General features: G+C 46.0%; 2 protein-coding genes across 5 annotated transcripts; both read right to left on the bottom strand.

The window, feature by feature from the left end:
- Positions 1-5,746: 5,746 nt before the first annotated feature.
- On the bottom strand, positions 5,747-7,883 carry LOC117845638 (E3 ubiquitin-protein ligase PUB22). The gene has a single exon (XM_034726703.2). It carries the CDS (start codon positions 7,475-7,477, stop codon positions 6,170-6,172), a length of 1,308 nt encoding a protein of 435 aa, XP_034582594.1. The 5' UTR covers positions 7,478-7,883; the 3' UTR covers positions 5,747-6,169.
- A 2,514-nt stretch (positions 7,884-10,397) lies between these two features.
- On the bottom strand, positions 10,398-22,391 carry LOC117833593 (probable protein phosphatase 2C 26). Of its 4 annotated transcripts, XM_034713185.2 has the most exons (8): positions 21,459-22,391; positions 17,335-20,442; positions 16,670-16,760; positions 13,142-15,614; positions 12,485-12,598; positions 12,344-12,392; positions 12,128-12,259; positions 10,398-11,285 (listed from the first exon to the last, which is right to left on the bottom strand). In XM_034713185.2, exons 4-8 carry the CDS (start codon positions 14,438-14,440, stop codon positions 11,161-11,163), a joined length of 1,719 nt encoding a protein of 572 aa, XP_034569076.1. In that variant the 5' UTR covers positions 14,441-15,614; positions 16,670-16,760; positions 17,335-20,442; positions 21,459-22,391; the 3' UTR covers positions 10,398-11,160. The 4 variants fall into 4 exon arrangements, with proteins under 4 accessions (XP_034569076.1, XP_034569059.1, XP_034569089.1 ...); XM_034713198.2 differs by lacking the exon at positions 10,398-11,285 and having other exon boundaries at positions 12,129-12,259; positions 12,344-12,411; XM_034713192.2 differs by lacking the exon at positions 10,398-11,285 and having other exon boundaries at positions 12,235-12,411.
- Between the last annotated feature and the right edge of the window lie 1,709 nt (positions 22,392-24,100).

The following is a 24,100-nucleotide window of genomic DNA, read 5'->3' as shown; positions in this document are numbered from 1 at the left end:
GTAGATCAAGAGGTAGAAGAACCAAAATAGGCAATACATTTAGGTGCCATTTTGGCCGGAGAAGCCAAACTTCTAAAACATAAATGTTAATTGCAAGAGAGAAACACGTTTTATGCTCCGGCTAAAGTATGTCCACACATGCCGTTGGATCATTAGTTTCGACTTGAAGACTAGCTTTTTTGTTGGAGCTAGCTAGGAAATATAACCCAACACCATGTGATTGACAAATTGATGAAGTGCTTGATCCTACTGATTATCAACCTCTCAAAGTTTAAGAAAATAGTGAGGGAAAAGGCGCAATGTTAGGTCTCGATCATATGAAAACTCTCTCGGTCAATTTAAATCATGCGGCGCGCGTCCTATTTCTTTCTTTGTTGCTTCATTCATCTTTCTCGTAGATGCTCACATTGTTCAATCTTTGGCTATCTCCGACGTATAAATGCCTATGACGCTAACCTTTTTATTTTGAAGATTCCACGTGACTGGATGCAACTGGTGACACCTTTAGGTGGGATTAGCTAGCTGGTTCAGTTTTTTCCCCACTTACCTTGCTCTAAAATATGGATTAATTTCATTTTAATGAGTTTTGAGTCGGTCCGATAACCCCAAAACTACATATAATTTGAGACGGAGTATAATTTAAATATCAGCTGTAAATAGGATCAAATACAATCAGTTAAAGTAGAGGAGGTGTGATAAAACACTTTTTTTTTTGTTTATACATGGGGATTAGTCCTTTTTTAAATGGACTTGAAGAGAGTAAATATACCTTCTTGACTTGAAAGGTTTCATATATACTAGGAGTTCCGAAAGATGTTACAGTGTTCGTTGCCAGATTCTTGTAAAATTCATATACCTTACGCATTCTCTAGGCCTTTAGGGCAATTAATGGTGAGCATTGACGAGATCACAAAAGATCAATAGCTCATATACTATATAGATACTAGCAGTAGAACGGAACAGGCGTTTCCATGTGCGCATCAAGTGCATGTATTCCTTTCATTTCTTTCAAATCTTCTCTTTAGAAGCTTTTGTTTTCTGCTTAATTTTTTTTGAGAGGTGCTACGGCAGGTAAAGAGCTGGCCTGAACAATTATATTGATATGCAAAGTTGTGCCATACAAGATTTTGAGAAGGGGGTGGTAGAGGAGGTTATGTTAGAGCTATGTTAAAATATTACAAAAGAAGTCACTTCACGAAAGAAGAGAAGCTATAGCAGTCATATGTCGCAATCGGTAGCGCCAAAGCACCAGGTCAGAAGCCACTACATGCAACATGACTTGCGGCGTGACCAGCACGTTGTTGAAGACGAAGTTGTTGCGGCACTTCCATATGTTCCAAAGGACCACGGTGATGATGCCGGAGTGGACCTTTGCATGAGGGATCAGCGCCAGCTCATGGATGTTCCATAAGTCCCTAAAGGAGTGCAGGTACGCTGCCTGAAGCTACCTGATGAGGCACCATATCTGTCACACCATGGGGCATCGCATAATGGTGATTCCAGAATGTTGCGGTGGAACAGGAGGGCAGCAGATGGCAAGCGGTGGCGATGCAGGAGCTAGACAAAGTGTTTGCAGCATGGGATGGCTGTGTTATCCCAAATGGAAGAGGAGAACAGGTCGTGGGGGCGAAATTTGGCCTGATGGAGGTAGAATGTGGATGAGGTGAAAGGCAAGAGCTGGGCACCGATGCCGCGGCAATTGGGGACGCCTTCAGTAGGCGCTGCAAGAAGAAGCACCTGGAGCAGAGTAGCCGGTGGATGCAGCAAGGCTAGGATGATGATGCAGGTGAAGGTCCTAGAGCCCCTGATTCCAAGCCTGACGAACGGTGATGTTCAGTCAGTTGTAGTGTGACAGAAGAGCTGGGAAGGTGACCGCTAATGGTGCAGGTCCAAACCAGTGATGATGCCAAAAACTGATTGAGGCACCATCACCCAGGTGAGTCTTGGTGGTTTGACTGAAGGATGGTAGGAGCTGCAGTAGGGCAGACCAAACAGGAGTATCTAGGTGGTGGTGGTCTCCAAGATCGCGGCCGGTGCCACTGCCGTACATGCGGTGGAACCACAGTTGCCAACCGGTGGTAGGAGGTTCATGAAGCTTACTCAAGAACTTGGAGAGGAGACTGTGATTCTGAGTGGCCAGGTCTTTGACACCAAGACCCCCTTGGTCATGTGTCCAACATATGATCTCTCAGGCGACCTTGGCAAGTGGTGTCACCGATCCAAAGGAAGGCCCTTCTCTTCTTGTCAATGACGTGGATCGTGGCTGCAGGCAGAAGGATAGAGCCCATGGCATAAACTGTCCATGCTCCCAAGACTGCATTAGTCAACACAGTGCAGCCGGTAGGCGTGAGGAGCGGTCCACACCAACCAGGAATGTAACCTTCCATGGCACAAACAAGGGGTTGAAGGTCAGCTGGCCGAAGCTTGTGAGTAGATAGTGGCACCCTAGGTAAGTTTGAGGAAACCTTGCAACCGAACAACCAAAGGACGAGGCCATCGATGCAGCAGCAATAGTTGGAACACTGATGGGAACAAATGTGCTCTCGTTGAAATTGATATGAAGTCCAGTGATGGCAGAGAAGGTGGAGAGGATTCCTTTGAGGCATTGTAGTTGACATGCCTGCGCTTTGACAATGATCAAGGTATCATCAGGGTACTGAAGGACAGGCAAGGCAAAGTTGCTATGATTGGGTGTTCCAGGTCATCGTGACTTAAAGCATTGAGAATCATCTGTTGGAGGAGATCAGCAACCAAAATGAAAAGATATGGCAACAGTGGTGTCGTACATACATCTATAGACCCACCAGAAGGATTGGATAGTCCTAAATATAGAGCTGGACACCGAGACACATCTGACTTGAAGACCATGACGTAGGCCATGGCTTCTAGAGCTGATGACGTTTTGATTTCTAGTGCTCTGCCTGTAGGTGGATTGGAGGATCGTGTAAGGAGTTCGAGGCGTTGGCCTGCTCTGACCAGACTGCACCCCAGCGTGGGTAGGTTTCACAGCTTCGAGATCCTCACTGGTGACGGCGTGCCCTGCAGCTGAAGATGGTTCCAGACTCGAGGAAACAGGAGAGAGCTATCCACTTACTAGGGCTCCGGCTGTAAGGTAGGGTTTGGACGGATCGCTACCGTTCAGGCTCCATCCATGCGGGTGCAGTTGTACAACCTTTGCAGAGTGTATAAAGCTATATCTATAGTCTGTGTGCACTAGTTATGGACATTGCTGTTGACTACCGCTACTTATGACTCGACTTTTCTTGTGCTTCTGCCTCCTCTTTTAGAGATAGGTCGGTGTTTGCCGTTGAGATGTGAGGGGAGGGAGCCCTCACATTGCCTAGTGTGTTGGGTGTTGGATCCTTGGGTGAAGGTTCCGATGATTTGTGCCGACTTCCTTGTTTGAGGTTTTGACCTCGGAGATGATGTTGTTTTGCTGCTTCCTTGATTGCTGCTACTGCTGCTGCTGCATAATTCCCTACAACCAAATATAGGTTTTACTCATGCATATAGTATAATCCCCTATTTTCTTAGCTTGCTGCTTTGGGAGTTGACATGACCTACCCGCTTCTCGGGTAGATGGTGGTTTTTTAGGGTCGGAACCCCACTACGACTTCAACAACTCTGGTTGGGAAGACTAGGGACCGTTCTTCGCTCGAGTCCCCTCTGGAGATGGAGTTTGCCATAGCTTATGTTTCCGCTGCATAGATATTTTACCTTTCTTGATTCAGTCCAGATGGACTTGTACCGGTATGTGCCATTGAGATGGACTCGTTACTCATGTTATCTATGATATCTATACCCTATTGCTCTTTCTATTTTTGTGTTGGTATGGATTTGTACTATCTGAGATAAAAATTTGCACATGATAGCCTTCCTGGAACTAACACCGAGGTGCGTAGGCTTGAATTCTTAGAAATGGGAATTCGGGTCCGTTTTAGTAGGATATTATGCTACATTGGTGGCCAAAACCTGTATAAATCTGTGTCTTGTGTCCTCGCTTTTACCTTCAAGTTCCAGGTCCGTCGATCCCTACCAACCAATCTACTACCTCGGGATACCTCTCGGTAGGTTGCCGGACATAAAATACCGACAGGATCTTGTCCTTTCTCATAGGTAATTACCTTAGGGGCACATCATTTGTAGCGATGGATTTCTTCACAGCCCGTTTTGCAACAACAGTCCGCTTCTTCTTTAGTGGCGGAGAGATCGCGGCTTCAAGCTCATTTGTAGCTTAGCGCTTCTTCGACCCGAAGGACGATCTGGCCTTAGCAGATGGTCAGGCTTTGACTTCATATTTCTCCGCGGCATCAGAACTAGTGCCGCTGGAGGACTCGACTACTTCTTCCTCCTGGTCATCACTTTTCATAACTTCCTGTGTGAACACATGAGGAGCTGCTTCACAAGCATCTTCAGAACGAGGAGGAGGAGCAGAGAAATATAAGGCGACATCTTCCTGCACAGAAAGACAAGTCAACATATACTGAAACTTCAAATAAGTACTCGGGGGCTACAACCATGATACTTACAGGCTTTGGCGGGTGTGCGGTGTTGAATTCCCGTACAATCGTGGGAATCCCGCTCATATTCTTGAACATCCGAGCCCTCACCATGAATTCATCCATGTTGATACCGTGCGAAGTGAATGGCAAGGGCAAAACGGAAGGGATAAACTTCCTCCGTTATTTATAAAAGTGGCACCATAAATATTGTGCGAAGTGAATGGTTTCTTATTTAAAGGATCCCAAAATTTGGGAGACATAATTGGCGGTTACCTTTATTTTGGGAGGAGATAAGATCTCCTTCTAGAGATGGTCACGCTGACCAAAGGTTGACCCTTATACCCACCAAACTAGTCGGTCAAAGGCTCAGGGGCTATTTGCCACGTGTCCATCGACAAAAAGTTTTTTCTCTAGGTTTTAAGGGAAAAGTGATGCAAATTATAGATTGACCCTCAGCTTGATTTTTCGATTCAACCTAAAACTCGAAGGGTACTCCATATGGAGTGTGACTTTCGTCGCACTTCCATAAAAATTCAAAGACGAAGATTACTCAAAAGATGCTTGAGCACCTTCCAGCCTCATGGTAGTTTTGGGGCACCTTTGAAGATATAACCAGATGAAGTACTCGAGGAGTATCAAGAGCAGTCGGTGGAGACTTCAAAAGTACTCGGTTTTGCTATATTTGGCTAAAAAGTACTCGGGGCTTGTCGTACATACATCTATGGACCCACCAGAAGGTTTGGTCAGTCCTAAATATGGAGTTGGACACCGAGACGCATCTAACATGGAGATCATCACGTAGAGCGGCGTAGTCTACATGGAAAGATAGGAACTAGTCGAGGATTAGGAAAGTACTCATTGTAATAAGAGTAGAACTCCTCTAGTCATATCCGACTAATATTCTTGTAAATTAACCGACCTGTAAACCTGCCCCGTCTATATAAGGTGAGGCAGGGACCCCTTCTAAACAATTCAATCCAACCAACACACAGGACGTAAGGTATTACCCTATTCAGCGGTCTGAACCTGTCTAAATCGTGTGTCTGCGTTTACCTTCGAGTTTCTGATCTCGACGAGCCCCACCATCCAAAACACTACCTTGGTCACCCTTTGGTAGGTTGGTTAGGTTTAAACATCGACAAGTAAGTTACTTTGATGGAGTCCTCTCTTGCATTGGATCCATTTACCAGGGACTCTATTGAGGACAACTGCGGTCAATTCGTTGAGGAGCCTGATCCAGATCCTTTGGCAGAAAGGATTAAATCCAATGCATCCCAGTTAATAGAGTCAAAAGCTTTTCTAAAATCCAACTTGAGAACAATGGCAGGGGCTCTTCGCTTGTGACAGCACTGAACTAGCTCTGCTGCGTATACGAAGTTCTCTGCTATGCCGCGACCCTTAAGGAAACCAGTTTGATCAGAGTGAACCAACTCATGGTCATAGCTTTAGTGCAAATCTTCGTGTGACAGTTCTGCAAGGAGATAGGATGATAATCTTTTGGTTGCAGGGAGGATTCCTTCTTTGGAGCAGCGCCAAGTAAGCCTTATTGATGCGGACGAGGTCGGCGGTTCCTTGGTGAAAGTCATTGAGAAGTTGTATTGCAGGGACGAAGTTTTCTGCTTAATTACATACAATTGGCCAAACCAATGAACCAAGCAATGAACAAATCAGTCGAGCAGCCGCAGGTAATCCCTGAGATCGGTAGGGAAGCACGAGTACTGCCGCCAGAACCCACCATTGATCCTCACCATCCTCACCGTCTTCTGCTTCGTCGCCGGCGGGGTCTCGACGTGCAGCAGGCCCAGCAGCTTCGCCACCGCACCGGTCAGCACCATGTCCTCCAGGACCTTTTCCGAGGGCGCCACCACGGAGACAAGCCACAGCACCTTGACGGCCAGCTGGGTGGCCAGCTGCGACACCCGCAGCATCGTCTTACCCACGGCAGCCACCGACAGGTCGTGCTCCGCGAAGGCCAGGCGGCCCTCCGGGCATTTGCACAGGCGCTTGAGCAGCAGCAGTATCCGCTCGGCGTCGTGGCGGTCGTCGGCGTCGGCGAGGAGCTCGACGAGGACGTGCACCGCGCCGACCTCCACGGCCTTGGCGGGCCCGTCCCGGGACCGCGCCACGACGTCCAGGAGCACGTCGAGCGCTCGGGAGCTGAGCCTCGTGGAGACCTCGTCGGCCAGGAGCTCCAGGAGGGGCTTGAGCACGTCGTCAACCTCGACTCCGGCGGCGGCGGTCCAGTCCCCGGCGCCGGCATTGGAGATCTTGGTCACGATGTCCATGGCGTGTAGCCTCGCCTCGGCGCCGCCGCGCTGGAGCAGCGCCATCACCGGCCTCATGCACTCCGGCGCGAGGACGAGCCCCACCGACGCCGCGTCCGCGAGCGGGAGCAGCGCGAGCACCGCGGCGGCCTCCTCGCACGCCGTGAACGCCGAGAAGTCGCCGCCCGCGGCGCTCTCCGCGAGCGCCTGCGCCATGACCCGGGCGACCGCCTGGATCCCGCCCGAGGACACGAACTCGCACTGCATGGCCACGTCGCCGGCCATGCACGCCCGGATGTTCTTGAGCGCGGTGACCTTGAACGGCGTCTCCTCGAGATCGGCCAGCGCCGACCGCAGCCGCTCCGCCCCCAGCATCCGGGACAGCGGCGTGGCCAGCAGCTCGTGCGCCGGGCTCGACAATGACGACGTCGACGGCGACGAGGAAGCCGACGTCGACGGCGACGGCGAGCCGCGGTCGAGCCAGGAGCCAATGACGCGCTTGAGGGTGTGGTTGGGCGTGAGGTCAAGGTTAGCGAGCGGCTGCATGGTGGCCGGGCACGTCGCCCTGCCGTACCCGAAGATCCACTGCTCGATGCTGCGGCGGTCGTAGGTGACGCCGGTGGAGACGGTGACGGGGTCGTCCATGAGCTCCATGGAGATGGGGCACAGGAACAGGTGAGGGGGCTCCTCCATGGCTGGCTCACCGTCCATGGCCGCAGATCACGATGCGCCGATGCCGATGCAGACCACCACGCTGCTCTGCGCTGGCCGGACAAGGAAGCCGTGATGTGACGAGGCCTTTATACAGGCGGCAAGATGATGGGTTGGCGTTGGTGCAAGTCAATAGTCAGAGAGGCCGGAATGGTAAGAGATGCTTTGCACACCGCAAGGTTGGCCAATAAACTAGATTAAATGCATTTTAAGCACAATTAGTGCCTTAGTGGTGAGTGGTTATGGTATTATAGAGAGCCATGAGAAAAATTCCGAAATTGTTATAGACTGATGGATGATGATGACCTTCATGAGACTTCGAGTGATATTGGGCCTTCAAAAATTACGCAGATTGATACCGATTGATGTAAGCTTTGTGGAATTTTTTTTGCAAATTGAGGCCCTACATGATGTGAGCTTTATTTGACGTTTTTGAAATGTGAGGTGCATCTTCAGAGGAGTTGTTTCAGTGGAGATGGTAGAGAGATTTGGCGGGGGACAGCGTGAGATGAGATCCTGTGCCGAGTGCTGTGAATGCTGAAGTCATTCTGTTCATGTCTGTGCATTGGTTGCGAGCGGTTGGGCGACGATGTTTCGTCCCGCATTTCCTGTCCCCAATGTGAGATGCATTCCCTGTTTTTCATAGTAAACAAATGGGATCCACTTGTGGCAGGTCAAAGCTCCGAAGGTTCTAACATTCAAACTTACGAATAACCTGTACGTTTTCCTTTTTGAGTAAGGATGGTCTTTGCTCGAAGTAAGATTGGCCTTTGCAGTGCTGCAAATGGCTTGTGTTTGCAAACAGCTGCTGGTAACTTGCAAATGACGACTGGGTATCTGAAGGAAAGAAGTTTCAGATTTGGGAGCTTATTAATTCTGCTTGCACAACTGGAAGTTAGTGGTGACGCGCAACTGATAGCCAGGGCTAACGTGCATTACACGCACTACAGGTAAAAGTCTCCAGGCTGCATTTCGTTTGGCCAGATCAAACATCATTTTGCTTGGATCTCTCGGCTGTCAGTTTGTCACAAGTCACAACCTTAAGCTGACCGTGGTGTCGCGACCGCTAAACATCAACACAACTGGCAGGCAAAGTTTTCGTCTGCAGGAGCGGAAACAGTTCAATCAAAGAACTGGCTGCCACCGAACCATGCTTCAATGCGCGATAGCTCTACGTTCAAGTTTCGGCCTCAGCGGCTCCGCAAATTCAATCCATGTCACTGTAGTACAACTTTCCTAACCTCTTTTCTGAACCTCCTTTTTTGAAAACCACAATCTACGGTTTGACAAAGCCGCATTCACTACACAGGACACGATAAACTCCACTGCTTTCCCCTCCTTTTTTTAAAAAAGAAAGAGAGAATTTGAAACTGCTTAGACGCGTCTCATGATCACATCGAATCATCGACAAAGTTGACTACGCCGTGTAGAAGAATCGAGCGGAGAATTGTCGCCGGCCGCAAGCCATTAGAATACCGCGAGATCGTGCTGGTCGTACGAGTGATTTGTTCTATACGGATTTGATTATTACACGATGACCCAATCATAAGTAAGCGTATCCCGGTGATTTCATATTTTTCGTCTCGGATTCCCCGTCGCAGGGCTTACAGTTTACCTTATCTCGGCGACTTTGAACCTCACCTGGAATCAAGTTCTAATTCTACCTAGTCTTCTAGATTGCTGATCGGTTGCTTGGCGGATTACTGGAATCCAGTTCTACCTAGTGGACATCTTCGATTTCAGTTATCCAATACAGTGAATACTTGAGTGGCCCTTGGAAAGATGAAATCCCAGTAGTTTCTGGCTCTGGGGTTAAGGCTTAAGAGAGCCCTTTTCAAGAAAAAAAAAGGTGTGGATCTCTCGTTTCAAAGTTTCCTTTATGAATTTACCTACAGCTTTGGTATTAGGGTCTGTTTGTTCCCACGTGTTAAAGTTTAACACCCGTCACATTGGATATTTGGATGCTAATTAGAAGTATTAAATATAGACTAATTACAAAACTAATTGCACAGTCGGAGTGTAATTCGCGAGACGAATCTATTAAGCCTAATTAGTCCATGATTTGACAATGTCGTGCTACAGTAACCATTTGTTAATGGTGGATTAATTAGGCTTAATAGATTCGTCTCGCGAATTAGCACAGGGTTCTGCAATTTTTTTATAATTAGCTCATGTTTAGTTCTCCTAATTAGCATCCGAACATATGATGTGACACTGTTAAAGTTTAGCACCTCGTATCCAAACACTCCCTTAGTCAGCTCGTGCTTTGCCAACTGCAAAAGCAAATGGCAGAAATTGGCCGGACAAGTGTTCAAAGTCCTTGACCGAATCAACAAACGGGTGTTTGTCGTTTGAGATTTGAGAACAATCTGGCACGGCGACCCAGGCCCAAAGGAGATCGATCCTCCCAACAGAAAGACGATCCTGTTTCAAGCTTCATTGCTGTTCTTAAACTGCAACCGAAATTTGGATATCCTAATCGATACATGACCAAGCAAAGAGGCCTTGCTGTTGGGTGCATGCGGCACATGTCCCATATTACTATTCATTTTAGCTATTTATTTTAACTTTTCTAAATACATCACTTTTACTATATATGCTATGTATCTAGATATAAAGTATATATCTAGATGCATATCAAAAGGTGTGTATCTAGAAAGCCAAAACAAATAATAATTTGGGACGGAGGGAGTAATCGACTAATATCGTTTCACAAAGTGTCCAGTGGCGGATATATGATCAGAACAAAATCAGTTCTCATTGCTGTAAGATTTGCAACTTGCTCACTCGGTCTACACTACAGAAATTACATGCTCTAAGCCTCTAACCATTCCTTATTTGCCCTAGTAAACAAAATGACTTCATCATGTTGGCAAGTTAAATCTGTCAGTATTCACAAACAAATAAATAATGCACATGATGAAAAAAAAAATCATTATGACTTATTCATGCACACGATGAATGAATAGACAGTCCCGTAAATATATCTTTTAGCTCAACCTTTCTGAGGCAAGGAACTTGCTAAGAGCAAGAAGGCACTGGGTAGTTTTTGCCGGGAGGCGACCACTAACAGATCTGGCCCATTCTTTTAGGGACCTCAATCTCATACATAGAACTATCTAAGACTCGAAGGAGAGCCACCTTCAGGACAAATTGAGGTGCCAATCATCAATTTCTCCGCCATGACCATTGACCAGTTCGAGTTTTCCATATAATACAGGCTCATTCTTCACACGAATGGGAAAAAAACTGCATGTACCTACAGGTCTTCTTTCCCCAAGGATGAATGGAACACCCACACTATGACAGCACAGTGAGGTGGAAAAAATTGTCAGCGGTGAGTACGGAACCGACCGACGAAAGCTGTGGCAGCAAACAAAGCGAAATTGGCTCTGCTTTGCCAAGGAATTCCTCCCCACCTGGGCTGTCAGATCTCTGCAACCTTAATGTGTCTCGGAGTTAACTCATGGGCATAAGCTGTGCCAAAGCTGATATCAGGATCAGCAATGATCTCCAACTGGATAATTCCGCTTGTATCAGGACTGCATATCTGTATGCCATGCTGACTTTTCTCTCTTGATGAGCATATATGCAATTGCCTGAGAGTGTTGACCGGCTGAAGAGGTTTCAGCTGAACGTTGCATCAGAATAAATACTGACACCGACGATGCATCAGCTGAACATCACACATATGTTCCAGAGGACTTCCAGATTCTCCCTTCGAGAGAAATAACCATGATGGTGACATCATCATGGTATTTTCTGCGATCCCCTTGAGGTATATCTAATAGCTCGTAAAAGTCCATACCTAAGAAGACCAACTCAGGTTAGTATCGGCATATTGTTCATGGAAGAAAACCCCACAAAGATAAGTTTGCATGAAATTCTACTATGAACCGGTTTGCATCCTAGGGCACTAGGATAAAATAACACTGGAAACTTTAGCTCATATCTATGCATTGATAATTGATGCAACATCACTTTTCAAAAAAAAATTGATGCAACAGCAATGACTCTTTGATGGACATCAATGCCACCTCTACAATAATAGAGCAACTGAAGAGGATCCCCATCTGCTACTGTGGTACTGCCAGCTACTGTATAGCAAGACCTGCACTACTGTTCCTATCTGCAGTAGAGCATAGGATATGTGTCCCTCATTAACAGGTGAGACTCAGGGCCACATTTCAGCGAGGAACTGTAGTGGCACTCCCATAATGTACGACTTTAGGTGGTAGGTCAGTAAACCCCCTCTATCAAAAGTGAGAAGGGAAAGCAGTACATATCATTGCATCAAACAGGTTCAGAAAAATCTGACTAGTGTAACGAACTTTCTTATAGGACAAATGAAGTGTGGGTAAAATTTGGTTAAAGGGTTCTTGCATGTTATGAACTGGCATAGTGTTGACAACTGATCGTTAACCTTGCTGTCTAGAATTACTTCTAGTTTTTATGCATACAAATATGTTTATTCTATGAAGTGTGGTCTACCATCCGAAATGAACATGTGTGAACACCCAAGCACAGAAACATTTGCAGCAAGAAGTACTGTAATGCTACAGAACTTATAAATGGTCACAATGCCAATAGATGAAGAAATGAATGCATTTGCATTCAGTATGGAAGAAGAGGGTCGCACTGTAAGCTTACCGGCTTTCTTTGCCGCACGGGAGAGTACCTCCTCAATTAAACTCTGTGCAGGATCACCCTCAGGAAACCTCTCCATGAAATTCTCAACATGTAGAACTACCTCCTCGTTGCTCAGGTACTGATATAAGCCGTCTGAAGAAAGAACCAGAAATTGATCCCTTGTGGAGAGCTTGTGGTGGCAAAGAGAAGGTGTGCATGATATATATGGTGTATCACCTATGTACTCATTGCGAAACATCTCTAGCAACCCGTCATTCAGTTTTGCCTGTACAAACATACATAGACTTTTCATTAAATTTTACCAGTTTTCTCTTATCACGGGACCTATCATAATGATGAAACTGCAGTCTCTATTACCTGTTTGAGATACCCTGCCCCAAAAGCACGGGTAACTTTTAGACGGCCCTTAACTCTGTCATTTGCAATACATTGATCATCATCTGGATGTTCACGTTTGATCCTCTGCACTTCCTGCACAGAGACACAAAAGATTAGGAGTTCATATGCAGAAAGAATTCGTAGGCTAAAGCACACATGTTACTTTCCATTAACACATTTAAACAAAAAAAAACATGGCTAGTGGATCAAAATGTAAACGGCCAACGATGAAGGGAAAAGAGAGATGAGCCATTGACAATATGGCATGAACCACAAGATTGTTCTATATGGCTAGATGTTAGTATCACTGCCTCCCGACTACTCCTATGAATGATATATGAATGCAACTACTTCCTCCGTTCCAAATTGTTGGTCGTTTTGGCTTTTCTAGGTCCATAGATATTATTATGCATAATAATATCTAGACCAACAATTTGGAACGGAGGGAGTACTACAAAAGAACATTGGTCTGCAGGTCATAAGGCCATGCTGCTGAGCAGGACAATGCACACAGTGCACATGTATTCACAGAATGCAATTGGGTCTGAACAATTATATTGGACGCAGGCTCATCTTTTCAGCTAAGTCAGCACATGCACAAATACACTGAATCAGCTATGTCTGCAAAAAGGTTACCTCTTCAATGCTTGTGCTATGATCAGTCGACAGCTGCAATGCCTCAAGCCCAATCGCAGAATACCCATGGATCCTTGTCTCGGTCTCCAAGGCCACACCAATGTCCTCCACCCGCATGGTTCCAAGCACGCAATCATCATCGTCGTCCCGCCGCTGCGCCACGATGGCGCGGCTGTCCCCAAGGTTCATTACATAGACGTCGTCGTCCCTCAACAGGGCCACGAGAAGGCACGCACCGGTCACCGCCAGCTCCGGGTGGGTTCCCATCGATTGGTTGGTCATGTCCAGGTACGCCGACTCTGCAGCAGCTAGCGCCCGGGTGAGCGCGGCCAGTACAGCACTGTGGTCCCTCACCGCCGGCGCAGCCGTCAACCTCTTAACTTCCCACTCCCTGCCGCTTTGACCGTCGCCAGCAGCAGCAGCGTGGGCCCATATGGGATGCCGCCGCTCCTTCAGCCTGGCGAGCGACAGCGCGAACCGGCCGGAGCCCGAGAAGTCGAGCTCGCTGTCGTCGTCGTCGCCGTCCGCCAGGAACTGCCACAGTCGCTTGGAGTCCGGGTCGGCCTCTTCGTAGAAGATCCCGCGGAGCTCGCGCAGCAGGAAGCGGTAGAGGTTGGCGACCAGGAAGTCGGGGGCCTCCGGGCCGTTGAAGCCGTCGTAGATGCCGACGAAGAGCCACCGCTGGTCCTCGGAGACCACCACGTGGACGCGGTCCTCCCCCGCGCGGCCGTGCGCCCACTGCACGCCGTCCTCGCGGCGTAGCGGCACAACGCACGGGCGGTTCTTCTCGGACACGCTCCGCCGCAGGCTGCCGAACGACGGCTTCCGGAACCTCCTCGAGAAGCCTCGCGACGACGATGAGGGGGCGGGCTTGGTGGGCTTCGCTGGGAGCGGGCCGGAGAAGGGCACGGCCTGGTCGAGCGGGCCGGAGAGCTGCGGGCCGCGGTCGATGGGCCCAGAGAGGAAGAGCGGCCCTGAGGAGAGGTTGGAGAGCTGCAGCGGCGCGGAGGAGAACGACGAGGATGTGTGGAACGCGGAGGAGTACTGCGGCGGCACCCCGCCGCCGGCGGACGACGAGTGGTAGATCGGCACGGGCACGGACGAGTTGGCGGAGAGCGCGGCGCCGGAGATGGCGTGGCGGAAGGAGGACGAGTGTCCCGCGGCGGCGGCGGCGGAGTTGGCGGCGTAGCAGAAGGAGTGGCCGAGCGCGTCGTCCAGGCACGGGCCGTCGTCCGCGGGCGCCGGCGCCGGCCGCGAGCACGCGCACGCGGTGAGCAGCCGCGACGCGCCGCTGCCCATGGCATCCGACGCTCCGGCTCCGGCTCCGTCTCCGGCGGGGGAAAGCGAACGGTGTGGAGCACTAGCCAAGCTACTCCGAGTGCCCTCTTTTTTTTTACCAGTACGCCGCACTGGCCGAGGAGACGAGGGCGGCGTGCGTGAGTGCGCCGTGCGCTATGACTACTAGTCGCAGGCTCGCAGCGCAGTAGCCGTGAGGGGCCCGTTTGAGAAAAGCACTCTTCCTTAGTGTCTTCCCTGCAAATATGGGAAGACACGAGCCTAGGCAAACTCCTTGCCCCGGAGTACCGCGATGTGAATAGTTTCTGAATTGAGGGGTTGAAGTGCATAGTACCAGGTGGAGCTGGTATGGTGGGTGGCCGTTTTGTCCGCACCCGCCCTCCTCACGCCGCAGAGCAGGGAGGGGGAGAAGTGACGTGGCGGCGCGGTGTTGACGTGGAGGGGATGGGGAGTGGAGAGGAGTCAACGTTCCGCCTCGAGCTTGCCACCCGCACTCGGGTTTAATTACGGGGGATGGGACTCCACCTGGGGGCAGATGCGTAAATCCGCGCGGCGTGGCGCGGCAAATTGGACGGCTTTGGCGGGCCAGCTAGAGCCTAGGAAACTCGAACTGGGCTGGCCGGCTGGCTAGTGGGCTCACCCTCATCAGTCTCAAACTAAACACGCTCTGACTTGGTTAGTGGAGCATGACATTTTATACAAAGCTAAAGCTTCGTAAAGATCAGAAAAGCTAACAGTTTATTAGCACGAGGTGAATGGCAGAAAGAATAAAGTGGCGAGGAGGAAGTATGCCATGTATAAATTTATATTGCAAGTAAATCAATTTTACCCATACGAAACAGGTTCACAGCTTACACATGATATTTTGAAAAGGCCGTTTGCATCACAGAATCAACTGTTATTCAAGTTGTAAGCTAGGAACAGCTTATTTCTCCTTTTCAAACTTGTCGCAAACAAACAGAAGGATTAAAAACATGGGCAAATGTAGGAACAGAAGAGTTCTGCAGGGTGTTTCACGTGAGGATAGCAGGGGGCCGAAAGATAGCGAGAGGAGGGCTGGAGGGGCATTGGATTCTGCGGGTACCTGGCAAGTCAAAATTCACAGTACGGCGATGGATGCAGTGTGCCGAACTGTGTTCCCGTTGTTTTCTGCCGTGTACTTGTCCCCCGTCCCACTCTGAAAATCTCAGCAGGCAACAGACAAATGTATCAGATCGAAAAGTTGATTGGAAAAAAATCAGAGACTCCACCTGTGCCAGGACAGACAAAAGAACTAATCTTTTGACGACACTGCATGTTAACATCTGAAGAACTGAATGACGTGGTGGGTGGGGCATCCCGAGTTTGAACAGTGCATTTGTGTAGGATAAAACCACCCAGCGAAGAAAGGGATGCATCAGAAATAACAGGACTTAAGTCTTTCAAAACCAAGGTACTTTTATGCAAGCAAGGCATTATTCTTTTATTTTAAAAAAAACTCTTACCTTATTTTTATCTCAGCCGAAGCATAGTGGCAAAAAGAACAATTCAATTTGTCTTTCCTAAAGGAAAAAAAATGAGATGGGAAAGCATACAGACGGACGTAGCACCGTAGCAAGGCCTAATTCTGCCATTGCACCACACTCTCACTATCACGTGCAAGAAAAAAGACTAAAGAGTACGACACCACTCAAACCAAGAGAAAAACAAACTGTTTGCAAGTAAGAAGCCAGTAGTTAAAGTTCTTGATGAGTGGAAGCGTAGTAGGTTAACTTAGTCGGGACCCACGATGCAGCACTGGGTCAGATTGGTTGACCAGGCTTAGTGATTTGGAACCCACTGAGCCACCAAACGAAAAAAAAAAAGCATCCTAAAATCATAAAGTACAGAACACCCTCTATAAATACTTCCAATTTAATTTTGCCAGCAAAGAATTGGTTCTAGTAAGAATTTACATTTTTGGCACAACCTAGTTCTCAAATATAAAGAACAAAGAGATGAACGGATCAAACCACCCACCGACTGATGATTCGAAACAAAGCTCGAGTCAACCAGCAGTGAGCTAGTGATTTAAGCAATCTCTTGATTGCTCCCATGGCAAGGAATAGACTCTCCTGTGCTTTAAAGTATGGGCACAATCCAGGTGTGAGAATATGTGGATTAGCAGGATGCAAATCGTAAACATTTTGTTGGAAAAGGTCCTGCAAGAACTAATTTTGCTTAGGAAAGTTTATTTAGGTATCAAATGGGAACCTGCTTTGGTTTGTCCTTCCCACCAAAAACGTCCAACTCAACTGGGACCATCCATCCGGGAGAAAGGAATCTTGGACTTCTGTTAGTCTCCCTGTCCCTCGATTAAGATAAGCATAGATTAATTTAGAATAGAGCAACATCGGAATAGGGGCTAAAAGTTCTGCAAGAACAATATAATTTCTCAAGTCCAAGGCAGGCAGATAGAATAATGGTTAGGGCCTAGCCCGGGGCTATGGCCGGACCGGACTGGAGCACGATGGACTGAAAAATTACAAATGTGTAGAGATATGGGCCCTTAAGAGAACTAGGGCATCGGTAATGAAGTAAAGAAAGCCCGGTGCACCTTTTGCAGCACAGACCATTGACCTTTTGTTTTGAGACTAGAGATCAAACAAATGTACCATCAAGCTAGCCTTCTACCCCTCTTGACGGCCAAAAGCCAGCAAATCTATTGTGATACAAGCAGCAAAGCTGCTTAGCTTCAGGAAGCAGGACCCAGCAGACCAAATCCACTATTCAGGGAGTGATTGGCCCTGCAGGGTGCCAAGAAAAGTATAGCTAGGAGAATGAACCCTACCAAATGAAAATTGCTACCCTTTAACACATAATCCTATACTCATGTGCAACCTACACCGATAGAACATGTATTGCATTTCATTACTTACCATTGCATCAACCAACTCTTTGCAATTCGATCCACTCAGAGAGCTCAGAAATGTCTATCAGAAACCATGGAAATTGTTGTCAACAGAAAGCTGTACAGTCAAGGTAAAGCAGAGTGATATATTATGACAGATGGATCAAATTATCTGAAGTATTAGGATATTCCTACACTGATCAAGTGAGGAAAAATAATTTGCTATTTGAAAGAAATAAGAAGTGCTATTGATGTTCGATAGCTGCTTGGATAGATAGGCCTTCATACTGTTAAAAAAGGGGGAGGAAGTATGACATGATAAAATAAATTAAATGCCTGAAACTTTGGACCAGTCACGCTAAAATAATAGAGCGATAGACCATCAAAACCTATTTGTCTGGCACAAATCCACAGCATTTTTTACTATAACAGCACTAGCTACCATTTACTCAAAGATACTGCGTAAATGGAAATAAATTTGCAACACTTTCCCAGCCCTTAGCAAGAGGAACTGTTGAAATTTAAAGCCAAGATAATAAGTGGAAAGTCCAATAAGCTATTCATCGACCCAAGAAAATCCATATGTCCAGTGTCCAGATGTGTCATGCCAGCAAAATAAGGGGGCGTTTGGTTCCCTTTACTTATTTTTAAGCAAGTGTCATATCAATGTTTAGATACTAATTAGGAGTATTAAACGTAGGCTATTTACAAAACCCATTTTATAAGTGGAGGCTAAACAGCGAGACGAACCTATTAAGCCTAATTAATCCATCATTAGCAAATGTTTACTGTAGCAATACATTATCAAATCATGGACTAATTAGACTTAAAAGATTCGTCTCGCCGTTTAGTCTCTACTTATGTAATGGATTTTGTAAATAGTCTACGTTTAATACTCCTAATTAGTATCTAAACATTCGATGTGACAGGTGCTTAAAAATAAGCAAACGAACCAAACCAGGCCTAAGTAAAATATGAAACCTGAAGAACTAAAAAGGACATGTTAACATAAGGAACCAACAAAACAAAAGGTTAATGCAGATTTGCTGATTCAAAGGGTTAATGCAGATTTCCTGCGACAGCCAGGGCCCAAGTTCCAGGTGAGGTCCATTATATCACTATATAAGTATGGAGAAGTCCAAAGTAGAAGAATAGCATAAGAGAGCACATTATCTAGCCTGGAAAGCTCTTCCATATAAAGCTGTCAATAACAACTTCTATATTATTCAGTCCTCTGATTGTAGACATTAAGAACGTAGCAGTTGAGGAGATCACCAAATTTCCTAGTGGAGAATTCTGCACCATACAGTTCTGTGCTTCTGTACCCATCCTAACAGCAAGACCATTATCGTTTACAACGTGGAGATTGCTTTCAACAATTCAATCGGGGAGGGTTCACAGATAAACCCTGTCAATTCATTTGCAATTGTCTCAACAGGACCACCACTATTGCATGCAATTACAGGTTTCTTTGCTGCCATAGCTTCTAAAGGAACAATGCCAAAATGCTCGTCCTGCATGATATAAGATACGCAATCGAACCAAAACAGAAGAACCCAAAAAAAATAAAACAAATGGCAATTATGTCTTTGGAGTGTACAAGACACAGGGGCAGTTGGAAATAAGTTCGGTCCTTTCAGATGCTGAGCATGATGTTACAAAAGTAAAATGGTCAGAAACCCCTTCAGTTACAGCCAACCTTCTTGGCTCAAGATATTCAACATTTTCTTTCTGATGCTTATCATGCCCACCTTATGTACCGAATTCAAGATGAAGATAATAAGCACTTGGTACTTTTATATATTTAATGTTCAATGAGATTAGTTTATATTCGACAGGAAAAAAGAATATAATCAGTTGCCAGAAATTGTCAAAGTTGCTTCATGTGGATCATTACTGGATGGCATGGACACAACAGAATTAATCAATGCAAATGCTGAGATGGTGAGAACAAGCTTCTTTTTTCTTTCAAAACAGTTGATTGGTAGAAAATTTAGCCTGCACAATAGTCAATCAATTATAGCATTAAAGAACTGACATTAACAAGAGTTATTTGCCTGTGACTATATGAGACTAGATTATATGGTGTCAACCTGAGCTACAGAAATATATATGGTCATTCTGGTTAACTTAAGCGTGGGGTTCATCAAACTGCTCATCAGAGACTGCTGGATATAGAAGATGCCGGTTCAGTTCCTCTGGCTTAAAGACCACAAAAGGTCCTGGCAAATGAAGTTCTGAAAAATAGGTCCTGGAAAATGAAGATGCAGTTAACTTGCTGTTAACTGGAATTAAGTCCGCCATACCTTGATTCAAAACAAAAACTGTCACCTTTACATGCATCACAAGATTGAAATACAGTGGCACAAGACAAGATCAACCCTAGCTTGCCAATGGGCTTGCGATACAACTTCTGAAGTTTCGAAGAATAAGTATGCAATGCAAGCAACAAGTCAGGGAAATGGCAACAAAATACACTCTGAAAAGATGCAGAAAGGTAATATCTATGCATCAGTTTATCTATAACCGTCTAGAAATCTGCAAAACAGATTGCCAGAGGATTTGAAATTTTTATTTACAAATGGAAGTGCAAAATGAATTGCATGGAAATTACACTTAATAACAACAGGTGCTACAGTGCATCAAGAGAAAGATCAACAGAGCAATGTAAAGACAATGCAAAGTAGGAAGTGGGAACTTATCAGGTAAGAACCACCAACAAATAGGAGAGTAAAGCATCAAGCTCAACGGTGTATAAATCAAGGACGGTAGACCATTGTCACTAGAAGTTGGACAGGACACAAGTGTATAGGTGGAATGATTCAGAGATCTCCAGACAGATGTCGATGGCATCTAGAAACTAATCTAAGCCACTAAAATCAATTTAAGAGTCAAGGCTAATACTTCTTGCAAACTTATTTGAAGGGTGGTTGGCATTTGGTACAACAGACTGGACTGCAGGGTAATGTACTTGCAGAGTTATAGGAATATACAAATTTGCTAGCGCTTAGAACCTTACCGGACACATTCTCCTCAAAGCACCGAGTTTTGTCATGGTGAGATGTGAAAAGTTGAACATTATGTCCATGGGCAGTGAGCTGGCATGCCACATCAACCATCAGTCGCTCTGCGCCACCTGCAAGAAGGACGATGGTCTTAATTTCGATCGGAAAAAGTTTACCATGAAGAGATAGTCGCATCATATGAAAACATTCCTAGTGTTGGACATGATAAATCTTCTAAAATTAAAGCATTAGAACCATTTGATCATATGGTTGCAAAATGTTCCGGAGTTTGGTCCATAGGATAATATTTCAGACATTCACAAGGCCAATTACTCCGTAATCTGCCAGTTCACAATTTAGATAAAGAAACAAAAGGTAAATATTTTCCAGGCCAGAGGATTAGTAAAATCCCACATGAGGTGAGCCGTACATCCTCATCCATCACTCATCAGTCCCTGTCTCTGTGCAAAAGCTATATATGTAAACTACTATATTCTTAAATCAGACAAAATGAGACTTATCTATTCCTAGGAAAGGAAAGCACTATTTTGTGGATAAATTCCACTATTTCTTGACTCAAGATCCAAGCAGATAAAATTCACGAGTTGCACAGCCATCAGAACCAGAAAAATGCTGATTTGCACATGTACATTGATCCTACCAGATGAATGCTCTTGTAATCGCAGAGCACGTTAAGATTGATAATAGCTATTTCTACCAACTTCATTCAGTCCCTATCAGGATAATAGGGGTGTCTACATAAACATCCTGGTTGATGCAAGTAAACTGACTTCTTACAAAAAGGTAAACTGACAATCTAAAGATATACCTCAGTCTATCAGTTTGTCATGTACTCATGTCTCCAAAAAAAAAAAGCATTAGGTCGTGCAATCACTCTGCAAATCTGCATCATCAAACACTAGTGGTAACACTTCGCCCTAGTTGCCGGACATCTGGGTGTGACCCTCTGAAATGCAAAACAATTAAAGCCCCCGAGCAATTAAAGCGTAGATAGATGACTATGGTCCCCTGCGGGCGGTTGATATCTGTCAGATATAGCCGAACTCAAATGAGAAAATGCGAGAGAGAGAGAGAGAGAGAGAGAGAGAGAGAGAGAGAGAGAGAGAGAGAGAGAGAGAGACGTTACCGAGTCCGGAGATCGGGGTGGATGAAGGCGATCCTAAGATGCTTATGCAGATGCACCGCCTTGGCGCCTTCGCCTCCGGCGAGGACAAGCCGCCTGCCGCTGTGCCGCTGCCGCCGCCATATTCACCGTCCCCGCGTACTGGCGTGCGCGCGCCTGTTGCAAGGTGCGACTGACTGGGGGCATGGAAGGACGAGTTTCGCGAATTGCCGTCTTTTTTTTTTTTTGAAAGATCCAAGAGACGCATCTTGCCCGCCCGTTTGGCACGCGAACTGCGTCTGGGCCTGTTCAACGATGTAGCCCTTCACTTGCTCAAATGCACATATAGCTTTTTTTATTTTGGTGAAACGGCGCATATAATAATCTGGTTAAGAAGCTTCGATGTGTTTTTCTCTCTTTCGAAAAAAAAAAGATGTGTTTCTCTAAGAGGTCATGAATCATGAAGCCATGAGCACGTAGCTCTTCCCTCTCCCGTGTCCCTCTGCTGCTTCATTGAAAATTCATGATTGAGAATGAAAAAGGAAAAGGAAAAAGATCCTCACGGGTCGCCCTCAAGATTCAAATGCTCAAATCAGATAGCATCATACTCCTTAGCAATGGAACACGGGGGGTCAGATGGGGTCACTTCAGATTTGCATGCCAATCGGACAGGATTTGGCCTTACTCCTACCTGTCCAAGCAAATCCTTAAGAAGAACCCAAGCATGAGTGCATAACAGCATGTTCAGATTAACTTGTTCTTTATCATCAGTCAGGAAACTGTACAATATATTTCCACCTGTTTCCCTTAATTCGTCATAAAACAGGCACCAACTGCCAAGAAAGACTAGTAACATAAGGACGTTCGGTTCAATGCAAGACAGTGAAATGTTCAGAGCATCAGCATAAGCACTGATACATTATGTCCGCACATCGAGCAACGAGCATCACACGGTTAAGCGGCAACATCCTTGGGAGGGCACGGCGTAGGTTGGGCGTCAGAAGACAGGTCTGTGATGGACATCAGCTTCGATCTGTACTTGTCAGCCCCATCCTCCAGCTTCCCGTTCTCTTCAGTGGAGGTCGGTGTCTTCACCGTCTGGGGTGAAGGTGTCTCCGGTACAGACTGGGAGATTGCGATCAGAGACTGACGAGCAGCTTCCTGACTGTCGGTTGGTGCTGAAGGTGAGGCCATCAATTGAAGGCTGCATTTCGAGGGTTGAAGGCCATCAGAACTCTAGAGACTTGTGAAATGATGTAGTAGGATTAGGAAGAGCATATAAAGCATACATGACATGGCAAAACCTAAAAGTAGTAACACAACCAAGGAACAGGAAAAAACACTCCTATTTCTGCAGGAACAGAGTCCCAGAAGGCTAGGGAGAAAACAATTTGGAAGGAAGAATTCATCATTTGGCAACTAAATTGATTGCTGAAAGCTCTGGACTACCTGCTATGCTGCAACGGACTATTGTCATAAAGAAAGATCCCAGCTGAATAGTTTATCTACCCTCTACTTAGTACTTCCAAAGGAAAATGAAAATGCAATAGTCTTAAAGTCAGCTAAACATCAGAGAGCAAAGAACAGATTAACTTCCATCACTGTCAACTGCCACATTGAGTGGAGTGAAGAAACAAAATGCAAGGTATTAACCAACAAGGTCCAAACTACTATATTGTCATCCCAGTAGCAATACAAAGTGCACACAGCGATAATACTACCTCAGTATTATTAGAACCAACAATACATTCAAGAAGAAAAGTGGACCTTAATCATACCTGAAGCACAAATTTAGTAATTTAGGTTAACTGGAATTAAGGAAACAGTAGCAGGAATCTGCATTTTGAAATTATCACTGCATTTACTTTATACATTACCAAGACAGGAGATCACAGACTCAAAGCATCCTCAGAACTCGGAAGTTTTCTCAACTGCAGTTACACTTACATCCTTGCATTAGGTAGGGGGGCACTCGTGTATATGTAGAAAATACTCACATATAATGTGTGAATTTCAGTGGATGAAGCATAAACAAGACAATGTTTCACTCTTGACATATACATGATGCTGTTGGATTAACTGGTTATGATTTGTTCTATCAATTGAGATAAATCAAAGGTGCGTAGATGTTATATTCTTCTGATCGCAAGGCAAAGCAGTGTCTCAAACTCTAAATAGTTCACATGGACAAAAGAAGCAAAAACAAGTTTCTATGCTCTACTGTGAAAGGAATTTGCAGAACGTCCTATCTGCATCATATATTTTCCCCTCACATGACTAGAAAGGGGCGAGGCCAAGGACAAGAAGATCTGAATCGTCTTGTAATTGCGCTAGTTTTTGTCTAATAGTCAAATCAAATAAATATGGCTGGCCTGCTGACATACAGGACAAATCCCTATCCAAACTAGAAATTGGGAACCAACCCTCCATTTTATTAGGTTCATGAAATTCAACAACATATGACAAGGGTACAAGGCTAAAAAATTTGCAAAGCAACTTACCCTGAACAAGTTGGAATTACTGAAGCAGCTACGCTAGAAAACTAGAAACAACAACGGATGGTATGAACAATCTCCGTCTGGCCTCAAGAACCAACCTCTAGCCTCGTTAGAGTTTAGTCCCTCTGATGAACTAATTGATCTCTAACGAGACAGCGGTTGGTTCTT

Source organism: Setaria viridis, chromosome 1, assembly GCF_005286985.2.
Source record: "Setaria viridis chromosome 1, Setaria_viridis_v4.0, whole genome shotgun sequence".
In the NCBI taxonomy this organism is placed as follows: domain Eukaryota; kingdom Viridiplantae; phylum Streptophyta; class Magnoliopsida; order Poales; family Poaceae; genus Setaria; species Setaria viridis.
The sequence above is the reverse complement of the archived record's forward strand: the minus strand, read 5'-3'. Positions and strand labels throughout refer to the sequence as shown.